The 18,180-nt window shown below is 43.6% G+C and overlaps 2 protein-coding genes across 2 annotated transcripts; one reads left to right on the forward strand and one right to left on the reverse strand.

Annotated features, from left to right (window-relative positions):
- The first annotated feature begins 1,050 nt into the window (after window positions 1-1,050).
- LOC143317241 (protein mono-ADP-ribosyltransferase PARP15-like) lies at window positions 1,051-6,716 on the forward strand. Its single transcript, XM_076725295.1, has 12 exons — window positions 1,051-1,827; window positions 1,914-2,150; window positions 2,461-2,685; window positions 2,786-2,840; window positions 3,010-3,156; window positions 3,839-3,901; window positions 3,990-4,166; window positions 4,264-4,446; window positions 4,552-5,178; window positions 5,385-5,521; window positions 5,671-5,851; window positions 6,112-6,716. Exons 1-12 carry the CDS (start codon window positions 1,198-1,200, stop codon window positions 6,396-6,398), a joined length of 2,949 nt encoding a protein of 982 aa, XP_076581410.1. The 5' UTR covers window positions 1,051-1,197; the 3' UTR covers window positions 6,399-6,716.
- A 542-nt stretch (window positions 6,717-7,258) lies between these two features.
- Window positions 7,259-17,848, reverse strand: f13a1b (coagulation factor XIII, A1 polypeptide b). Its single transcript, XM_076725051.1, has 15 exons — window positions 17,705-17,848; window positions 14,139-14,362; window positions 12,925-13,113; window positions 12,497-12,745; window positions 12,265-12,383; window positions 12,066-12,173; window positions 11,789-11,963; window positions 11,380-11,518; window positions 11,043-11,146; window positions 10,699-10,787; window positions 10,471-10,624; window positions 9,501-9,776; window positions 9,073-9,233; window positions 8,799-8,935; window positions 7,259-8,506 (listed from the first exon to the last, which is right to left on the reverse strand). The coding sequence occupies exons 2-15, from the start codon at window positions 14,323-14,325 to the stop codon at window positions 8,365-8,367; spliced, it is 2,229 nt and encodes a 742-aa protein (XP_076581166.1). The 5' UTR covers window positions 14,326-14,362; window positions 17,705-17,848; the 3' UTR covers window positions 7,259-8,364.
- Between the last annotated feature and the right edge of the window lie 332 nt (window positions 17,849-18,180).

Genomic DNA, 18,180 nt, shown 5'->3' on the forward strand with positions numbered 1-18,180 from the left:
GATCAGTCCTCCACTCGTCAATCACAGGTGAGGAAAAAAATATTGATCTTTAGTAACCTTGGCTGACGTTTTAATGATTATGGTAAGCACCGACCATCAGAGCCAAATGACTGGCCTGACCAGTTTATGGGGATTTCTGATCAGTCAACACCATGTCTTTATCTCTTTTGTTTGTTATTACTGCCGGTTGTTGTGACAACACAAAAGTTCTGATATGTTTTTATAATTTATACACTATCAAATGTCATATTCTAAGAAGACTTAAATGACTATATATTCATTCATTTGTTTAATATGGCTTTTCTTCTTTAGACATTCACAACAACAAACACAAAAGGCCTTGAGAAGATTTTCAAGCTAGACATTTTCCTTCTGTTGTACCTGAAAAACAACCCGAAAGCAAACAAAGCACTAAAGAATCAGCTTTCCTCTATCGGCTGCACAGTGGAGTTCAGTCTAGATGAGGAGGAAGTAGTGGTTAGGGGGGACGCTGGTAAGGGGTCTGGAGGAGCCTTTGTCAGTTCTGCAGAGAACTGGGAGATACAGGTGGATCGAGTCTTCATCTGTCTCACTGAGAGCTACCTCTGCCACCATATTTTGGAGCCAAAACTAGTACAAATCCTACTGCAGGACCTCTCCTTTGTGAATGATGATATCAAGGTGTACACAGAGAGCAGTTATGCTGTGCTTGTGGGCAAGAATGAAGCTGTAAAGGAGAGGATTGCAATCCTGGAAAAGAGTCTGCCAACCTGGAAAGAAGTACCAGTTGTGGAGAAGCAGTTCAAACTGGTAGAAGAAGAATTTAGTCGAGAAATGCTTGAGAGTTGCCCTGAGGTTAAAATCCACAGAGGTAACACCAAAATCATCTTGGAGGGCCCTGACAGGGAGGTGCAGTCAGGAGCTACAAAACTTGATGAACTGATCAAAAAGGTAAAGGAAAGGAGAGTTAAGTTCTGCACAGCTTTACTGACCTTCATGAAATCCAGCGGCGCCATCTCCAAGTACCAGGCTCGCTTTCAGAAGAGCCTCAGAAATCCTGTTCTTCTAGAGGTGGGGTCAGACCTGGTTCTGTCCAGTTTGTCCTTTGAAGCCCTGAATGAAGTTGAGGCAACCCTGAATCGAGACCTGAGTCTGGCCAATGTACAGCTACAGGGAGCTGCAGCTGTATCTCCAGGTCTCGACAGAGTGAAAGCAATCATGATCAAAGCCAAGAATGAGGCAAACTCTCAAGAGCTCAAAGTGGATGTCAGCTTCATCCCAGGACCCACAGGAGCACTCACAAAGGTACGACTGGTGGGCTACAGTGAACATGTGAACAAGCTCAAAGAGGTTCTGCATGACTACCAGATGAACCAAGTTGAGACACAGGAAGTGCTGAACCTACCTCATCCTGGACTGATTGACTGTTTCGATGAAATCTTAAACATAACTGGAATGAAACAAACCAAGGTGACATTTAAAACCTCGCAATCCCCATACCCTTGTGTGCTTGTATCTGGTCCCCGTTGTCTGGTCCAGGAAGCTCAGGCAAACTTAAACGCAACTCTAGGCGGTCTGACGGCAGACAGTTTGACTCTAGATGGACCAGGGGCACAGCGGTACTTCCAAGCAGAGGGCAAACTTAGCAAGGAGCTTATAGAGAGGTCCTTCCAGGTACTAATCAAGGAACAGCAAGGTGTGTACTCCACAACTAATTCATTAAGCACCAGCAACCCCAGCACCAGCAGTGCAACACAATCCAACACCATCCATCATAGCACCGGTGGGAACACCGCAGCCAACAAGACAAGCCTGGAGATCAAACTTGGAAGTTTGGAGGATGAGCAGGTTTGACGGTTTCTGTTCTACTTTATGTAAAGTTGCAGAGCACAATGCAACACTCACATTGATATTATTTCCCATTATTTCCACAGGTGGACGTGTTGGTCGTGCCCTTGCTCAACAGGAATCTAAATTCTACAAGAATTGCTAAATGTCTGTTAAATAAAGCAGGGAATGCAATCAAGTTAAAGTTTTGCTTGATGGCAGCGAATTGCACCCTCGCCCCTGGTGATGTTCTGCAGGTTGATGCGCCTCCAACTCTGGGATGCTCCAAGGTCTTCTTCATTGAGTGCTTGCCATGGGATGGAGTCAGAGGGCAGGGTGTGCAGGTAGAGTGAAATATTGGTGGATTCAAAAGTGCTGAAGAGAAAACACTATGGGTAGACGTAAACGATTCAAGGTCCACTTACTGACATAAAACCGATGTTGTGGACTTCAATGCAGAGCAATTCAAATATTGCTTTTGCATTTAAATGTCAGGGATTACTGCTATAATCATTGTGAGCGCAGACAGACAGACAGAAAATGTATTAATAATTAGAAACAAAATTAGCAATCTGACTTTGCACATCTTTGAAAGCAATGTGCAATGCCGCACTTTTTTCACCATGGAAATGTCTGATTTTCATTGTTTTGTAGGCGCTTAGCAACGGGCTGAAGAAATGTCTGGACCTCTGTGTACAGCAGAACTTGTGCTCAGTGGCTTTTCCCATTATCGGACCGGGAGTTGTTTTCAAATTCCCACTGGGAGAAGCCATTCAAGTGCTGACTGACAACATTCACCAGTTTGGATTATCTGCATCCTCTGGATCTCTCTCCACCATCCACATTGTCATTCAACCAGACTATCCTGATTCTGAGAAGGTGAAAATCAACACTTGGACTGTTGTATCTGATTTGTACGATGCATGCATTCGGGATTTATTGAAAAGAACGTGTTTAATGCTGGTCTTTTTATTTACAGTGCTACCATGATGTCTACAGGCACCTCAGCTTAAATATGAACCAGGAAGGCCAAGGTAAGGGCTAGACACATGACCCCAGTACTTTGAATAACTGTTGATTACAAATACAATGAGGAATTTGCACCCTTTGAAACAATATTTCACCATTTCCTTCGGCATTTTTAATTATCAGATTAAATATCAGACAAATATGAAAGATGTTGTGGCGTTCCTCCTCTCACAGCAATCTTCAGGTCCCTCGCCACCGACCTCGATGACATCACAATGACAGTGAGAGGTGGTGTTAAACTACAGCTGGTGTTTGGGGACATCACTAATGAGACTACAGATGCTGTGGTGAACACGACTGACTTCAAAAATTTTCAGATCGGTGGGTGAGAGCTGCTGTAACCGAGGATGTCCTACTGAGCAGATCTGTTGTAACGGTTAAGCTACTTTTAGCCACGTTAGCAGTGTGGCTTTACGGATTGCAGTGTCGATCAGTAGCTTCGCTGACTTCATTCCAGGCTGAAATATCTCCACAGCTATCAGATGGATGGCTATGAAGTTAGGTACAAACATTCATGGTGTCCAGAGGATGAATCCTAATCACTTCGGTCAAATATTAATTATAAGTACTGTTGGGTAAATACTTGCAAAACTAATCATATGCCCTTCAGCCTCAGCTGTATTTTGCATTTGGTGCTAATTAGAAGATGTCAGCAGGCTAATGGTAAACTAAGAACATGGTAAACAAGGTAAACATTACCTGCTCCACACCACCCTGTTAGCATTGTCACTGTGAGCATGTTAGCATGCTGATGTTAGCATTTAGCTCAAAGCACCACTGAGCCTAATTCATCAATGTTAGCATGCTGACATGCTTAACTAAGATGGTGAACATGGTAAACATATGCTTAACATTGTATTTGCATTGGCATTGGGAGCTTTTTGCATGTTGACATTTAGCTCAAAGCCCTGCTGTGGGCTAAAGTACAGCCTCTCAGAGCAGCTAGCATGGCTGTCCACTCCTCTGGTCTTGTTTTATTATCAATATAACTTCTTTTCTGCAGATGGTGTGTGCAAAGACATCCTAACCATTGCTGGACCAGAGGTGGAGACTGAACTTAAAGCAGGTGAGGAAAGAGGACATGCCAGACATTTTCAAGTGACACACACTTAACAGCTTCTTACTTTTCTTGTCTATTGTTGTGTTGTGTGTAGCACAAGTGAACCGAGGAGACGTTTTTGTGACCCAGCCGGGATTGTTTCCCTGCGAAGCCATTTTACATGTGTGTGGAGAAAAGGATGCAAGTATCGTTGAACAACTGGTGTGTAGCATCATTGAACATTGTGAAACATTTGGCTTCAAGTCTGTGGCCATTCCTGCTATCTGTGCCGGTAAGTACTTTAGAAGATACTCACCTTAAGTCATTTTTTCAGTTCACGTCAGTGTAAGTTTTAATTCTGCCAGTAAATATTCAAATCGTATTTGCAGGAAATGGCGGGTTGGACCCCGGTGTTGTGGCAGGTGCCATCCTCCGAGGGGTCGAGGCTGCGACGTCGTCCACTCCTCTTTACGCTCTCACTGACATCCACCTTGTCCTGATTAGGATCGAGGCCTTCTTGGCGTTTAAAGAGGAAGCAATGCAGATGTTTTCCACCGCTGTTATGAACAGAGGTGACGGCTCCGTCTTTTGTGGTTGCTTAAAAATCTCCTCAATCAGAATTCTGTTATTTCATAGGGATGTTTCACTGATTGTGATTCTTTCCATCTACTTGGCAGTGCCAGCACCTCAGCTGTCTCTTGTACAAAAACAACAGCCCCCATCATCTGTAAGCGCAGACCTAAGCATCCTCCATACCACCTCCACAAGCCAGCGGTCCGTCTTCCTGTTCCTTGGTCTCTCCAGAAAGAACGTTGACGATGCCATGACAAAACTGAAGGATCTGTATCAGGCTCAGTGCGCCACTCAAACCTTCAAAAAGGAGGAAATGGCAGGTCTCACTGTGGCTGACATGGAGGATCTGAAGCAGCTGGTGGAGACCCAGGGTCTGTACATGCAGAGGGACCAGTCCGGCCATGGCAGCTTAACAGTGAGCGGCTTAAAAGATGGAGTCAACCAGGTGATGCAGATAATCAATGCCTCTCTGTACGACAACCTCAGAAGAGAGGTGAGAGTCAGGGAGGAGGAGGATTTGTACACCCGTGTGGCTTGGTGCATCCTGGGCCATACTGGCAACTGGGAGAGACTCCCCAAAACAGCCAATTACAACCTGGAAAGTAATGATATGGCAGGAGGGATAGTGGACGCACAGGGCATCCGGTGGAGTGTGGATCTACAACGGCTGGAGGCCACGAGACCAGTCACTGTACAGACGGCAAAGCTGAAACGACTTGTGAACCTGTCAGGTGAGAGGATTTTACTTTTTAATGAAAAAAAAAAAACTTACTGACACTGTAGTTTGAGACCAATGACAATATTATTATTTTTAGAAGAATAAAAATCCAAATAACACAAATGTTGCTACGATGAATCAATGCTTTGTTTTTGTGTTTTTTTTTGTCCAGTGTGCTTCTTTGCAGCTTATGTTTAATTTTTCTATTCATTTTTTCAGACTTCACTCTCCCCCTGTACTGGGACAACATGGCTGACGGTGAAAATTTCAAGGCGTTTGAGCTGCAGCCTTCCTCTGCAGAGTACCGGACAGTGAAGGAGGCCTTCAAACGAACCGCCCCCAAGACTATAATGAAGGTGGGGGCTTTCAATGTCTGTAGAAACAGTATACAGACTTTTATTTTGGCAGCTTCCAGCTTTCGTCTAGATGAATGGAGGTTTTCTAAGGACAGGGCATCCTTTAGATTTGTGAGACAAATTATTTTGCTTTTGTTTTTCCCTGACAGATTGAGCGCTTGCAGAATGTCCATCTGCGACGCGCCTATGAAGTGCAGAAGAAACACATCTCTGAAAAGAACAGACAGGAAGGTGGAGCCGTGGAAAAGCTTCTGTACCACGGGACGACCCAAGAAAACTGTGACTCCATCATGAAAACTGGGTTCAACAGGCGCTTTGCTGGGCAAAACGGTAACGAGCTTTTGGACCCATTCAGGATCTGGTCTACAGTGACCTCTGCACAATGTGGCTGCTTATGTTTCCTCCACATGTCAAAATGTGTTTCTGTGAAAAACTTTTTTCTTCCCTCTTTACCTTTCCACTTAAATCTTTTAACTGTACAAAGAAGATAAAACACTCAATAGTTTTGTAACAATCAGATGGCCCATGTTGGAAGGCGCTGTGGTTTAGATATGACTGCTTGTTAATCCCCCATTTTCTCTGATTCTCAGCGACTTCATATGGTCATGGAACCTACTTTGCCGTGAACGCCAGCTACTCAGCCCACCCCACCTACTCTCAGCCAGCTGCTGATGGTTCTCAGTTAATGTTTGTGGCCCGAGTCCTGACTGGCATCTACACTCTGGGCCAAAGCAACATGAGGATTCCTCCGCCTTGCAGCAGCCTGGAGCCCCACGACCGCTGCGACAGCGTGGTGGATAAAATGGACAACCCCAACATGTATGTCGTGTTCCATGATAACCAAGCCTACCCAGACTACCTCATCACCTTCAGGTGACTGTGATTAAGGTGGATAACCTGCACTTCTGTCCAAACCAGCAATAACTTTAATGAACAGGGAGCTGCATCAGGGATCACTTGCAGCCACAAACACAAACCAAAAAGAGAGCTGCACAGCTTTTGCGCGTTTTGCACACATATATGTAACACCTGGAGGATCTATCAAGTGCATTTTAGCATTTAGCATGTTAGCCAGACCCTGGATGCACCTTTTCATGCAACATGTGCGGATGTTTGATTTAGATCACTTTAGAGTGCTCACTGTGAGCTGCATTTAATCACTACTTAATTAAAGTAAGTTCAACCTTTTTGTTTAACCAGTGCCTATAGGTAAAATGCTAATGCTAACCATAAAGGGACAGTTCAATCCAAAATAAGAAATATTTTTTTCCTCTTACCTGTAGTGCTTTTTATCCATTTGTTGTCCATCACTGTAGTGCTGTTCACAAACTGCCACCCCGGCCCGGCTGACACTCGGCCTGTGAACGCACACGTGTAGAACATGTATGTTCATATCAGCTGAGTGCGGAGGGTCATCTCTCTGGAGCTCCTGCAGACTCACCAGCAGCTTCGGTACTTAATGTTTAAGTGAACGATCTCACAGTTATTCCTCAGTTTAAGTGAAAACATTCAGTTTTCCACTAAGCTGCTCAGGTACCTGCAAGATAACCGCTCAAGGAACGAGGATGGTTGTTGCACTTTGATGTACTGTTTCATCGTTAATGACTCATTTTCTTGAGTGATGAACTATGTCTGATACTGTGTTTTGGAAATCTGAGCATTAATAAAATTTTGTCACTGATGGTGTCACTTTTAGACTTTCACCACTGGCTCACATAAACACACACTCACAGTATAGGGAATATTTTATTTGGATGATATTTGTATTGATTGTTGTACAAAGAAAGGTTACTATGATAGATTGACATAAAGAGGCAGAAAGAGCTCTTTACAGTTCTCAAGCAAAAACGCTGATACTTCAGTTTAATAGCTGTAGCTGTAAGTGGGAATATGTTTCCAAAATTAAGCTCAAGCGGCATTAATCAATATTTTGCATATGAAATCAAACATCACATGGATCGCTCATATCTCATATCCACTGAGAATTATCACCCAGCGCTGTAGTTATACTGAGCTCTGTTTAGCTCAGCGTTTGTGGTTGTTATTGGTTCAGTGTCACAGTCATAATCAGCCCGATTTCTCTAAAAAATCCACTAAACTACCTACCAAGCAGCAGAGAAACAAAGTTAGCAACTAGCTGGTGAATACAGTTGAGCATTAAACAAATCATGAGACAGATATTTTCCTCAGGAGTTTGTGAAGAAGAGTGAATGTTGGAGTTAAATATATCAGGCAACCAGAAAACAACCTTTGACTGGCATGATAGCCCTTATTGACTTCATAAAATGATAATATATCAGGACTGTGTGCCTGTCAGGTTGTTTTGGATGCAATTCTGCCCCCTGGTGGTGAAAACTGATTAAGGCATCTTTAAACTAACCATAGGCTGTGTCAGAAATCCCTCCATATTTACCTAACAGAGCCCTGCATTGTGTAAACTTTGTGTCTTCTTATTAAGGAAGTAATGAAAGAGTGAATGAGGGAGAGATTTCAGAAACAGCCATACTCATTCTGTACTAAAATGAAGTAGCAATCTATTGATTTTCTCATACATGTTCTCACCCTAAAACAAGAAAGAATATGAGTTAACATTGTTATAGTCACTTCTTTTAAGCATAAAAATCTCTTTAACTGTAAAAACGCTGTAAAAACGGTGCAGAAATGCGTTGATTAGCCTCTTTTTGAATTAGAGCTTTGGTTAGATGTAAGAGATCTATACTCTCTTTGCCTGTAACTAAAAGTAATCTAAACCTACAGCTACATAACGATGTAATAAGCCTATATTTGGGCTGAAGTGTAAGTGAGCTGCACGACGTTGGCCGTCAGTGATCCTGCATTGATCCTCAGGGCTCGACGGTGACTGACGCCTGGCCGTGGACCTGCCTGAGGGCAGGACAGTCCAGGGTAGCGATCACCCTGGTGTTGCCAGCCCTCTGCGGGGTGAAAAACTCGGTCCAGGTCAGGGAGGAGCCAGCTGGGATCAGACTGAAAGCAGCAGGCTGAGAGTTAGAATCCAGGATTTGAAATATTGTGAAAACCATCAAAATATTGATCAGCGACACTTTATAATAAGGTTACAAAACACATGCTTAAACCAGCAATAACTGACTTTTTTCTCATTGTTTTCACATTGTCTTTTAATACACCGGTATGTTGCACAATGTGGATTATAGCTGCTTTAAGTCATGATAGAAAAGGGCGTTTCAGACATGCATCAAACACAAAGATTACACACACACACACGCACACACACACATTTCTTCTGTGCTGAACTCACCTGTAATACTTGAACTTGGGCGGCATGATCCCGGGTCCTTCCATGCGGATGTAGACGCCCTCCAGGCTGAAGCTGAAGGGGTTTGTGAACTCTACAGTCGCCATCATCTCTTCACTCACTTTGGCGCCCTCGGACACCTGAAGCACACAAAGGACATTATTAGCAAAAACATGACACGTCCACTTACAAAAAAGCATTTTCATAAACAAGACAGCGCATTAATGCCCCTAACTAAGTGACATATTTCAACTGGAGCAAAAGCGTAATTTCAGACCGTGACGGTGAGTGTGGGATTGCGCAGGGTGACGACTTTCATGGCGGTGATGATCTGACCGGTCTCCTTGACCTTCCCAGTGGCAATGAAGTGGAGGTTGGCCTGCTCCACCAGATGCTTCATGTAGCTCTTTGCCTCGACCAACACCAACTCCTTCGCACCTGGATGACAGAAAAAAGCAGCTCTGCTCTCTCTGCACTGATGTTTTTCAATCATTTCTTTCTTTTTTTAATCCAAAACACATTGTAAGATTGCATTGAGAGTGCAATACATAATATGCTTACATGTTCTTTATGATGTAGCTGATGTTGTGTGTGGCTGCTGAATGAACTTAGCCTAAAGAAATACTTGTGTGTTGGTGTATTTTTGTTGGTCATTAGGGTTTTATTTGATACTGATAACAAGAAATGAATAAACGCCTCGCTCACGTTTTTTGGGGCCAACCGTCACTGTGGGGTCCCTGAACAGGAACTCGGAGCTGGTGACTCCAGTGTAATACACCATGCTCCCGCTGATGTAGGCGTCCACGACGCGGCGCTGGTCGCTGTGGTTTATGAACTCCAGGTTCAGCTCAAAGTCGTCACCCACGTTGACCTCAAGGGTGGGCAGGACCAGGTCCACGTCAGCATGAGCAGGGCTGGACTTCTCTCGCTCGCAGCCGTACTCCTCTGCCTTTTCCAGAACGGTCCGCTCCTCTGTACTACCTAGATAGGATGAATTATACTGCATTAGTGTGTTTGCTGATTTCATTAAATCAGACAAGAGCAGGTTTTTGGTAACAGGTTTGTTGCCATCCTGGTCTGTATATTTGGAAACATCAGGACTTATCCTTTGTTTGAGATGAAACTACTCCTGGTCCCCCAGTACTAACAATTCTTGGGCTTAAATTGCCTGAATCCTTGCTGCCAAATACATGCCATAATTGTGGTAAACAAAGCCCCACAAAAAGTATTCCGGTCCTTTTCCGTGTGCCAACCGTGGCCCCAACCAAGCCAGAATGATGCCAACCAGAGCTGACTTCCAGACCAAGTCCACGCCCCCACAAAACGTTGCCAAATCTGGCAGCCACACATGGTTCATGGTTGGTCCTCTGGTGCCAGAACACAGTCGACTGTGTCAACACCGTCATGCCAAATTAACGTGGTGCCTGGCATTGCTGCACAGAATTACAGACTTGGACTGCTTTCATTATGTCCAAGATTAACGTATTCATAGTAGTAATCTTTTTGCATTTTGTCTGCATTTTTGTTGTGACAGCTGATTCATTTGGCTCATTTCATTCATTCAATTACTCTTGAAAAAATACACCACTCATCCACAGCTGAGGCTGCAGCAGAGAAAACGGGTCCGCCCCCTTTTAAAACACTATGATTGGTGTTGGATGTCGTAGTCACTGACCCTCGGGAAACTTGTATTGATCGGTGATGTCGCGGCGGGTCATGTCTCCTGAAGCTTTGGTCAAAACCATGCGGCCAACATGGGTCTGGTTGACTTTGACAGGCACCATGGTTCCATCTTTACTCCGGGAATAAAACACCACATCGCTGTTGACCTAAAGGGAAAAAACAGAATTAATCCTCAAAATATGAACAAAAATCTACACTGGAATACTGTTTGAAGACTCACCTCCGCAAACACAAAGGCAGCATCAAACGGGTAGCATATCTGCCCATGTTTGATGGCTCGGACTGATGCGGGGCCACATCTGTACATGCCTTTATGGATAAAGGAGGAAGAGATTAAACACAGGTGTGCACTCCAGTGTATTTATCTTTGTCCTGCCTCAGAACACATTAATTACATTGCATTTATTTGACAAATATACACTATAACCTAATGACAAAAACATTTTATCATCATTTGTCTCTTTTCTTTCTGGGATTTCTCTTTAAATAATTGGATGAGCAATTAATCGCATTCTTAAGAACCCACAACCTGCTGTCACAAAGTCAGCAATTATTGTCATTTACCATCGCTGGTCTCCTGCGGTGTTGCATCCACAACCTGCCAGCCTCCAAAGCCGACTGGGAGGTCTGGTCTGGACATGTAGCACTCATTCCAGCAGTGATAGTTCCTGACAATGACAATGACCAACATTATTTTAAATGTTATTAGAGAAATTAGTCTAATTAAATTGTCTCTCCGCCACACTGGAAACCACAGTACTGAGCTGGCACAGTGGATCTGAACCTGATCATGCAGCTTTATTGGTATTTGAGGTTAAATGTGTCAAAAGCAGGTGAAAAACAAAGCCAGCATTAGAAAGTCAAGATCTCTGGAGGCTAAGCTCCATGAAAGGTGTGTTACCAGATAGAGTCCTTGGTGCGATTGCGGTCGATCCTGCCGTTGTCGTCCAAAATGATGTCAGTTTTCAGGTTTCCGTCGTTGTCATGAGCGGAGTAGTAGTTGGTGACGACCCTCGATGGGATGCCGAGGCAACGCAGGACTACGCAGACAAGCAAAGACAGAAATCAAGGCTGGTTCTCATCTGAATGAACTGACCCAAAGGATCTAAGTATCAGCCATGATAAGAGTTGAAAGCTGAGAAAAAGGGCCTCTGTGCTTCCTTTCCTGTCTCCTTGGCATGAAAGGAATTCTTGAATTTATTGTCATCTCACAGTTTCTCCTTACAACTTTCTGACCTGACCTGACTGAGGTCAGGGAAATACTTCAAAGGGGTTTGGAAAGGGCTGCTGGGATTCGGTCAAATTCTCACAGGTGTTGAAGACGGCGGCGTAGACCCAGCACTGGGCGTAGCAGACGGGCAGCCTGCTGGTGGCGTAGCTGAGCAGGATTTCTGTGCTGCCAGTCCAGGAAGTGGGCGCCACTCCGTAAGTGTATTCGCCGCTCCAGTTCCCCACCAGCACGCCTTCATCATCACGAGAGTTCAGCTGGGCACAACAAAGAACAGATTTTACAGAAGTAATAATCATATCAGTGCAACGCTGAAGTTTTTCTCTTTAAAAGGATTATCTTTGCATCAGTTTTCTCACCATAGCAGAGGCCTTTCTGGCCACCTTGATGGGGTCCCCTCTGTTGGTGATGGGCATTTCAGACCTGTCCATGATGTACAGACAGGCATCCAGGACTCCATAGTTAAACTAGGAAAAAAAAAAAAACAAACACATCATAGAAAGTCATAAAATAAATATATTTTGAAAATCAGTCTTGAAGTCCTCGATGGGGCTTTACCTGTCCATAGTTCCAGTTTCTCTCAGCGATGTCATCATATGCACCGTGATAGATGATCCCCATCTCATTCATCACACACTCCTCCCTCTCTTTGTCATCATCCAGAAACACAGCGTCAGCTGAGGAAAGACAGCAGGTCATGCGGATGCTTACGGGTAAGAAAGTGGGACAAAAGCCAGTTAGATGTTCAATAAATCAGCAAAAACGTTGTAGTCAAGAAGCCTTAACCGACCTGCCACCCAGGGATTGTAGAGGATGTAGAGGTTTCGACTTTCCTCCTGCCTGGTCCTACGGATGCCGAAGGGGGTCATCACAGCGACGTACATGTGGTACTTCCCCACAATGCAGTTTGCCGCAGGAGTGATGCCCATGGTGACGGTGTTGTCGGCAGTGTTTGTGATGCGGCCTGCCCAGGAGCTCTGACGCTCCTTGGTGGGGAAGACAGGAATATAGGTGCCCTTGCTGTACTGAGGGCTGGAGCCTGGGTGAACGGGGAGTATAAGTGGATTTAATGCTTCTGTATGTTTGGCACCATGGCTAAGTGACAGTCAAACCACAATCAATGAAGTATATACCAACGATTCAAGTTCAGAGCAAGGGATGCTCTCTCTACAGAAATGTGAACTGGACTGATCACAGGATACAGTATGCTCAGCTCACCGATGGTAAACTCCACAGCGAACTTGTCTTCAGCAGGTTTGTAGGGACGATTGAAGGAGATCTTGACCTGGAACTCTTGTCCTCGACGGATGATGAGATAGTCCGAGTTGTACAGCATGGTGTGGTGTTCCTTCTTGTTGATCTCATCCGGCCTCTTCATCATGTCCACGTCCCAGATGTCAAGAAACTCTGAAAGGACAGAGAGAAAACAAAGAGACGGAGAGAGAAAACACAATGTTGTAAAAAATGGTTTACAGTAAATAAGGTCTTCTTGTCAAGGTTGACGCCTTTATTTGGCAACTAAGTAAGTAAAATTACTGCCTGTGGCACACGGTGACAAACAGATGGTTCATCCAATCACCTGCCAAGCATCTTTTCGAAAGTGCCTGACTTTTTCCAAACAGTTTCCATGGACGACTTCCCAGATGGTTCTGTGCAACAAACCATCTGGCATGTGAGGGTAACAGTGAAAGCTATTAAACAGTCATTGACATTTATACTATATCCCAAAGCCACACCAGAGGGGCCAATAAGAGGCTGAAATACCCCTTTGGGTTAGTCCAGACGCTCATGTGGTTAGTTTAAGAGCCACTCTTGTTGGCATTTAGGGCAAAAACAAAACCTAACCCCGTGCTCGTTTGCCCTCTGCCTGTAGAGAGTCTGCCTCATTAATATATCACTGAGTGTAACTCAAGCGGTGGAAACTTATCAAAAAGCCTCAGTGATGTGTCTCCCACTCATCTGCTGTCATCTTGATGTTCTACTCTAATGTGCCGCACACCAAATTCCAGTCACTGCATTCATGAATTCCCGTCACATCTGGATATCTCTCACTGTGCAGCCCATCGACGACGTCGCAGGGCGGGAGCGTCGCGGCAGGCTGCAGGAAGTGAGCAGAGTTTATCCTGTTTGGACGTCATTCATGTGTCAGTCATGTGCAAAACTTGCTGGAAACTGCGTCGCTGTCTGGAAGAAGACTTTATCTTCTCCAGCAAAGATGCACTGTGAGGTCTGTCTGCTGCCCTTCAGTTCTGCTTTTTGATAATCCAATGTGTCTTCTACATAAAACAATGCATGGTGGGAAGTCACGTTTCTTTAGACCTTAACTGAATGAGCTGAGTGAACTTTCAGCAGCACTTCCAAGTCGAAAGATCTGAAGTTATCTGAAAATACAAGTCAGAGATATTAAGTCGAATCAGCGAGTCAGCTCTCACCAGTCATAGGTGGAAATCCTCTCGGGCCCGGCAGGCCAAAGTACTCCACCTCAGGTACGTCCAGTGACTCAGAGTTGGAGCTCGCCATGGGAGCTGAGGAGCGACCGCGGTTCGTCACCTTGGGGCGGGGTCCGGTGGGAATGGGGGGGGCAGGAGAGGGAGTCGGGGTGACAGCTTGATCAGACATGGTGGTGATAGTTCAGGCTGGATGATCTGTCGCAGGACTGGAGGAGGAGAGTGATTGGAAAGCGTTATTCCTGGTGCGTCGTTCGCAGAAGTGGCAGCAAGCAAAAATATTAAAAGTTGTTCATCTGTCCAGATTCTACTGGCTGAATTCCCATCATGCTTTGTGCTATGTGTAAAAACTGGAAACACGCCTGAGTGTGTGTCTTTGTCCCTTTTATCACAGAAGATTTTCAAACTGGAATATCTGTGAGAGCAAAGTGCATGAAAATATTGAAGCTTGTGACTGATGAAACACACATGGAGGTGGTTCCCATGTGTGTTTGTGGGCTGGCTGGAGGGGGCGCTTACAGTCACTCCCCTTCCTGTAAAAATGCTGGTAAAGAAAGACACTTTTAGTGTTTGCTGATTTATTTTCACTCCACAAATATTGTGCGTTCTTGTGGTCACAGAGACAGAAACAGTTTTACTACCGAGCATTAATCATGTGTATTAAAAGGTTAATGTTCTGCATGTCGAACAGGCAAATAACTGAGTCATTCCTGGTCATGGAGGGAAACCACGCTGAGTCCTCCTGAGGTCTTCTTTTGTGTGAAATCAAGCTATTATGAAAAATAAAAACCAGATAACACATTACATTTATTTAAGAAGTTTTTAAATAAAGATTATTTAAAGGTATTACCTAATATTGCATGCACTGAAGCTGGGACCAAACCAGCTGAGGGATTCATATATTTTCAACACACTGATATAGCAGTACTGATAGTAGTACTAGCAGTTGAGGAAGTACAAATAGAAGTATTACCAGGATTATAGAAGTTGTATTATTTGTGGTAGAAATGAGAAATGGCTACAGAGGTTTAACAGGTCGGGTTTTTTTCTCTTTATGAGAGTAAATTGAATATTTTTGGTGTTTTGAGGAAAGAAAAACTGAACACTGAACAATTTCACTATTTTCTTGCATTTTATACACCAAACAGTTAGTATTTAGCACTTATAATGAAAATTATTATTAGGTACAGAGCTGATCTGCAATAATGAGTAAAAATAAGTTGCATAGTACTTCTACAGTACAAGTAGTAGTACTAGTTGTGATAATGGAAGTTGTACTAGTAGGAAAATAAGTCTCCCAAAACAAGTTATTTCCATTCATGGTTAACCAAAGTAATTAAAAATACTCCTCAATAATCTATGAAGGTGAAACAATTGACCAAAAAAAGCAAAGTGTAAGTGACCACTGGCAGGTTTAAACTTAGCTCCGAGCGTGAACGCATCAAACTGACGTAAACAAAGAGTGTTTTCAGAGTGACTCATTAAATCCACAACATGAAACATTACTGTCATTACATCAACCCTTCAGCCCACATGGGGTCTACCTAAAGCCTGCGTCCAGAGCCCGAGCAGGCCGCCACCGCAGGTCAGGGAGGCGCGAAGCTGCTGCCATGATGATTATGTAAGTGTGTGGTGAGGCTGATTTAACCATTAAATACACAGCAGCTGTTTTCATAAGATGCTAGCAGGGTGCAAGGTTGGTGGTGCAAACACCTGCCTGAGAATGAGGCTCAGTGTTGCGTAACGTGGGCGTGTGCGCTGGACGGGGAGACGTTTGGGACAATTTGTGGCTGCGTGAGTCATCGTTTAGCACAGTGAAAGCTCTGTTTCCACCAGAAGCAGCAGAGGCACAGACAGACAGACTTACCCTCTGCGGACAGACACACGGACGGCAGCACCGGAAAGTAACGAAGAACAATTTACTCGAGTGCTGTGGTTTCATGAGTATTTCTATTTAAATCTCTACTACCATTTCAGAGGGAAATGTTTTTGGTTTTACTCCACTGCATTAATATTGTACATAAAAACACATGATGACCTTATACTGAGATGTCAAAAAGATTAAACCAGTGATTTCCAAGTGGTTGGAAATGTAAAACCGACTGAGTTAAGTTCAATAAACTTAAAATAAGTTGAACAAGTAGGTGATATCTATCCAGTGGCTTTTCTGACTCTTGACATAAAAGCAGTGTGTGTGTGTTGTTGGGATCTGTTGTCATGTTCCAGGTGTTCATGAGTTCTTAATAGCTTCATCAAAAGCTGATTTTCACTCTAAACTCGTCATTTAAGGAGCAGTTTGAGTCCCAAAGAGGCAAAACTCTTCAATATCCACAAAAAATTAAAGATTAGAGAAAAATCTAAATATGCTATCTTATATTTTCTGCAGCACAAGTACTTACTTTTAATACTTTAAGTGCATTTTGATGTGAACACTTCTGTAATTTCACTGAAGTAGGACTTTGAATGCAAGACCTTTACTTGCAATAGAGTATTTTTGCACAGTCACATTGCTACTTTTACTTAAGTACATAATAATACGCAAGTTACTGCTTTCAGACTAACAAGTCTTAGTTAGCCTTTAAGATCCATGTTAAATAAAGTCATACTTACTGTATGCAGGCAGTAGTGGAACGTTATAAGTATCATACCATCAGGTTATTGCTACTGATGCATCAGCATGGAAGCAGTATTTTATGTTGTGATATAATATGCAGTACAGTACAGTACTTCCCTTTGAAATCTGGAGTAGAAGTATGAAATGGCATAAAATGAAAATACTCAGATAAAGTACAAATATGTTAAAACTGTATTTAAGTCCATGGTTTCACTAAATGCATTTAGTGACTTCACACGAATGCAATACAGCAGCAACTTTTCCATGTCTGAGACTCTTGTTATATGCACACACACACACACACACACACACACACACACACACACACACACACACACACACACACACACACACACACACACACACACACACACGTGTTTAACACAACTTTGGTAAATGCTGACACAGGACAAAAACCTCCACACAGGTTTACCAGCAGAACTGAGGCTGCTTGTACTCACTGTAAAACTCTCTGTCGGGGCCATAAGTTTCCAAAGAAAAACTAAAGTTTTGCATGTTTAAATAATTTTTTTGAGGTTTTCGGTTCTGTTTTTACTGTTCCTGCTCTGGTAACTATAATATTCAGGTAATACCTGGATTTTTATGTCCACTGTTGTGACACCTGGATTATCAGGATGGGACTGAGAATGTAACGCAGCCATTCCATCAAACTTTAGATGAGAGAAAAGTGCATTAATAATTAGATATTAAAGCCAAAACATATCTAGTGAAGTACAATAGGCTTTGTTTGTCTTATTCAGAGCACATTTGTTTCACCAAAATACTACATAACAGCTGCAGAACGTTTAAAATGACTCTCAGATGTAACATCAAATGCATTCTTCACATCTGGAAGGCATAAACAGAACAAAGTTACCAAACTGCTGAGGAATTCAGGTGCAGTAAATCACCAAAGCAGAGCTGGAAACCTTCATACCTGTAAAGTCTGAATGCGGAGTGGACACGCCTCAGATGAAGCTGGACAGAGACGCTGCTGCTGGAGTCGGTCTGCTGCTGCTGCTGCTGCTGCTGCTGCTCCGTCTTGGGAAACTTCTGTTTCTGCTTATATACCCTACAGGGGATAGGAAGAGCTATCTGTGTGTGTGTGTGTGTGTGTGTGTGTGTGTGTGTGTGTGTGTGTGTGTTTAAGACCTATGCAGGGAAATAGTGTTGTGTAACTGGTCAGTCCAACTAGGAGCAGGATGTGGAATCTACCGTCTCTGTACAACCCACAGCTGGATGGAGATCAGACCGCTACAGATGTTTGAGGTCTCAGGTGTGACCCAGTTTGATTTACATGCAGGTTTGATGATGAGGAGAATGATCTTCATCTCATTAGTAGTGATAAAGAGGAGACATGTTTGTTTAGTTTTTTTTTTTTTTTTTTTTTGGCCATGCTAGCCGTCCACCACT

Source organism: Chaetodon auriga, chromosome 24 (genome assembly GCF_051107435.1).
Source record: "Chaetodon auriga isolate fChaAug3 chromosome 24, fChaAug3.hap1, whole genome shotgun sequence".
NCBI classification, from domain to species: Eukaryota; Metazoa; Chordata; class Actinopteri; order Chaetodontiformes; family Chaetodontidae; genus Chaetodon; species Chaetodon auriga.

Excerpts from the sequence above, each read along its gene's own strand:
- LOC143317241 (XM_076725295.1), top strand. The coding sequence starts at position 1,198 with ATGATCAAAGCCAAGAATGAGGCAAACTCTCAAGAGCTCAAAGTGGAT. Across the intron at positions 4,447-4,551 it reads CACCGCTGTTATGAACAGAG|TGCCAGCACCTCAGCTGTCT; the intron begins GTGACGGCTCCG and ends TCTACTTGGCAG. Across the intron at positions 5,852-6,111 it reads GCGCTTTGCTGGGCAAAACG|CGACTTCATATGGTCATGGA; the intron begins GTAACGAGCTTT and ends TCTGATTCTCAG.
- f13a1b (XM_076725051.1), bottom strand. The coding sequence starts at position 14,325 with ATGTCTGATCAAGCTGTCACCCCGACTCCCTCTCCTGCCCCCCCCATT. Across the intron at positions 11,147-11,379 it reads CGCACCAAGGACTCTATCTG|GAACTATCACTGCTGGAATG; the intron begins GTAACACACCTT and ends TGTCATTGTCAG. Across the intron at positions 9,777-10,470 it reads TCAATACAAGTTTCCCGAGG|GTAGTACAGAGGAGCGGACC; the intron begins GTCAGTGACTAC and ends CATCCTATCTAG.